Below are 2500 nucleotides of genomic sequence, written 5' to 3' on the forward strand. Positions count from 1 at the left end.
ATTAAATATTCCTTAAATACCATTAATGTCATACTGATGATGATAATGCTTTATATTACTCATACTTACATTTAGTTGACCTTCAATTTCGGCCTTCTGTGCCAGCAGCTTTGCCTGCTTATCCAAGTACTCAGACATGCCGCCCTTTGATGAATCAAGAGCCATCATGAGCTCAGCTCTTTCCTCGAGCAGAGCAGCATTCTTGATTTCAAGCTGCTCACGAAGCTTAATCTCTTTCTCATATTCCATCTCAGCTTTTTCAGCGATATCTTCCAACCTGATAAGTTCATCCTCGGCGCGTGTGACATTGAGCTTTGGCTTCAGCTTCATCCACATCTCATACCAGAGCCAAGAGCGCATCTTCTGGTACTTCCTGATGTTACGCTGGACGATAAGAAGAGCAGTTCTTTGTTTCTGCATCTTGGAGTATTGCTTTCGGCTGCTGTACCCACGAATCCATGCTTGGAACCAGCTCAGGAGCTTCACCACGCGATCATCACGGATTTCCTCCAAGGAACCTAGGATTCCAGCACGGAAGAACACCTGTATAAATAAAGTAGATGAAGACATCAGAAAGCGTAATGGTACAAAATAAATGGTAATAACCTGTTTGCTAACTCAAATTTTCAGAATATTCTTCAGTGTTGACTGAACTGATTATGATATAGATCCGTATACTTGTACTGATATGTAAGTCAGTGCAGTTTCGAGATATGCAATATAAGAAGAATTTGTTAGAATTATATCGAGATCATACGTTTGTGATACTTTGAAATCGCCAGAAGTATGAAAGGAAGGAGGAAGAAAGAAGATACAAAAAGGATAATTACATTAAGCATTAGTAAGGGTTCATTCATACCTTTGTATTCCCGGTGCGGTACGATTCGGGGTCAAGACCAACTTTATCGAAACATGCCTTGGCTGCTTTCTTATCGTCCTTCGCCTCGAGCATCTCTTGGGCGGCCAATATATTGTATCTAGAAAGAAAACGGATAATTATGAGGCAATATTTGATGATGGCATTAACTGCAATAAAGCTTTGGGTGTATTACATTGTAAATAATAATAATAATAATAATAATAAAAATAAATAAATAAATATAAATAAAACTTAGATATGTTTGTTTGTTTAATCGTGAGTAGTTTATGTCTTCTTTTCATCTAACGGGTCAGTTACATTTTTAAATTAATTAGTTTTATATATAAATTAACTGACCGGAGCTTGAAGTCAGCATATGGCATCCTATTGGGGAAACCCTTTCTACAAATACGGATGCCCTCAAGTACACCGTTGCAGGTCAGCTGATGCATGATAAGGCCAGCTTCCACTGCTCCTGTAAACCAAAGCATGGAATATGAACTTGTATGTAAATATGAGCAGAAGTAAGAATTTCAAAGCCATTTGTACTTTATATATATATATATATATATATATATATATATATATATATATATATATATATATATATATATGCAACTACACACAAATATATATTTATATATGTATGCATATGCAAATACATATACATATGCACATGCACATACTCAGATATATATATATATATATATATATATATATATATATGTATATATATATACATATATACATATATACATATATATACATATATATACATACATACATACATACATATACACATATATATATATATATATATATATATATATATATATATATATATACACACACACACACACACACACACACATATATATATATATATATATATATATATATATATATATATATATATATATATATATATATATATACATATATGCACATGCACACACAGACACACGCGCAAGCGCGCGCATATGTACATACATATTTATGTATATATATATATATATATATATATATATATATATATTTAAGTTAAGATTTCATTATTCTAGTAACTTACCCGGTTTCTTGAACTCATTTGGCACAATACAACGGATGAAGTGAGGATGGGTGGCATTAAGTGTTTTCATCAGATTACTCAGCTGGTCCTGTTGAGGGAAAGCAATTGTATATTAAAAATATGCAAGTGATGGTAACTTAAATTGATGAATTGGTTTGAAATCAATTTTTGATTCATTCTGAAAATCTACGTTGTATGCACTACGATTCGTTACAGAAATTGTTAATTAAATAGAAAAAAGAGGTAAATGAACTTACCCTGTATCCTGAGGATACAGTCTTGAAACCGGTCTGTTGTTTACCGCCCTTGCCTAATGAATGAATAAGGGAATACAATTGCATTGAGTAATGTGACATTATTATATGAAAGTATATATTCCATGTATATATTTCTGTTGAGTACCACATGCGTTTAGGCATTTTCATATGAATAAGGTTATCAATACTTACTGGAAACATTAAATGCAATGTTTCTATTGATTTACAAAGCCATAAATCTTTATAATAAATAAGTAAGTTACCTTTTCCGCCTCCATCACCAGACTGGCCGGGATGGTCAGCGAAGAGCTCAAC

General features: G+C 32.7%; 1 protein-coding gene across 1 annotated transcript in view; it reads right to left on the reverse strand.

The window, feature by feature from the left end:
• The window catches only part of LOC147471820 (myosin heavy chain, muscle-like), an 11619-nt gene that overhangs the window by 4361 nt on the left and 4758 nt on the right, over positions 1 to 2500 (reverse strand). Inside the window, exons 11-16 of the mRNA XM_086536721.1 lie at positions 2449 to 2500; positions 2186 to 2238; positions 1929 to 2016; positions 1217 to 1334; positions 860 to 977; positions 70 to 543 (exon numbers count right to left, since the gene is read on the reverse strand). The exon at positions 2449 to 2500 is cut by the window's right edge and continues 276 nt beyond it. Of these exons, the coding sequence (XP_086392847.1) occupies positions 70 to 543; positions 860 to 977; positions 1217 to 1334; positions 1929 to 2016; positions 2186 to 2238; positions 2449 to 2500 (903 nt within the window). The remainder of the gene's footprint in view (positions 1 to 69; positions 544 to 859; positions 978 to 1216; positions 1335 to 1928; positions 2017 to 2185; positions 2239 to 2448) is intronic.

Source organism: Penaeus japonicus, unplaced genomic scaffold (genome assembly GCF_977035675.1).
Source record: "Penaeus japonicus unplaced genomic scaffold, GWHDUDI00000001_assembly GWHDUDI00000005, whole genome shotgun sequence".
NCBI classification, from domain to species: domain Eukaryota; kingdom Metazoa; phylum Arthropoda; class Malacostraca; order Decapoda; family Penaeidae; genus Penaeus; species Penaeus japonicus.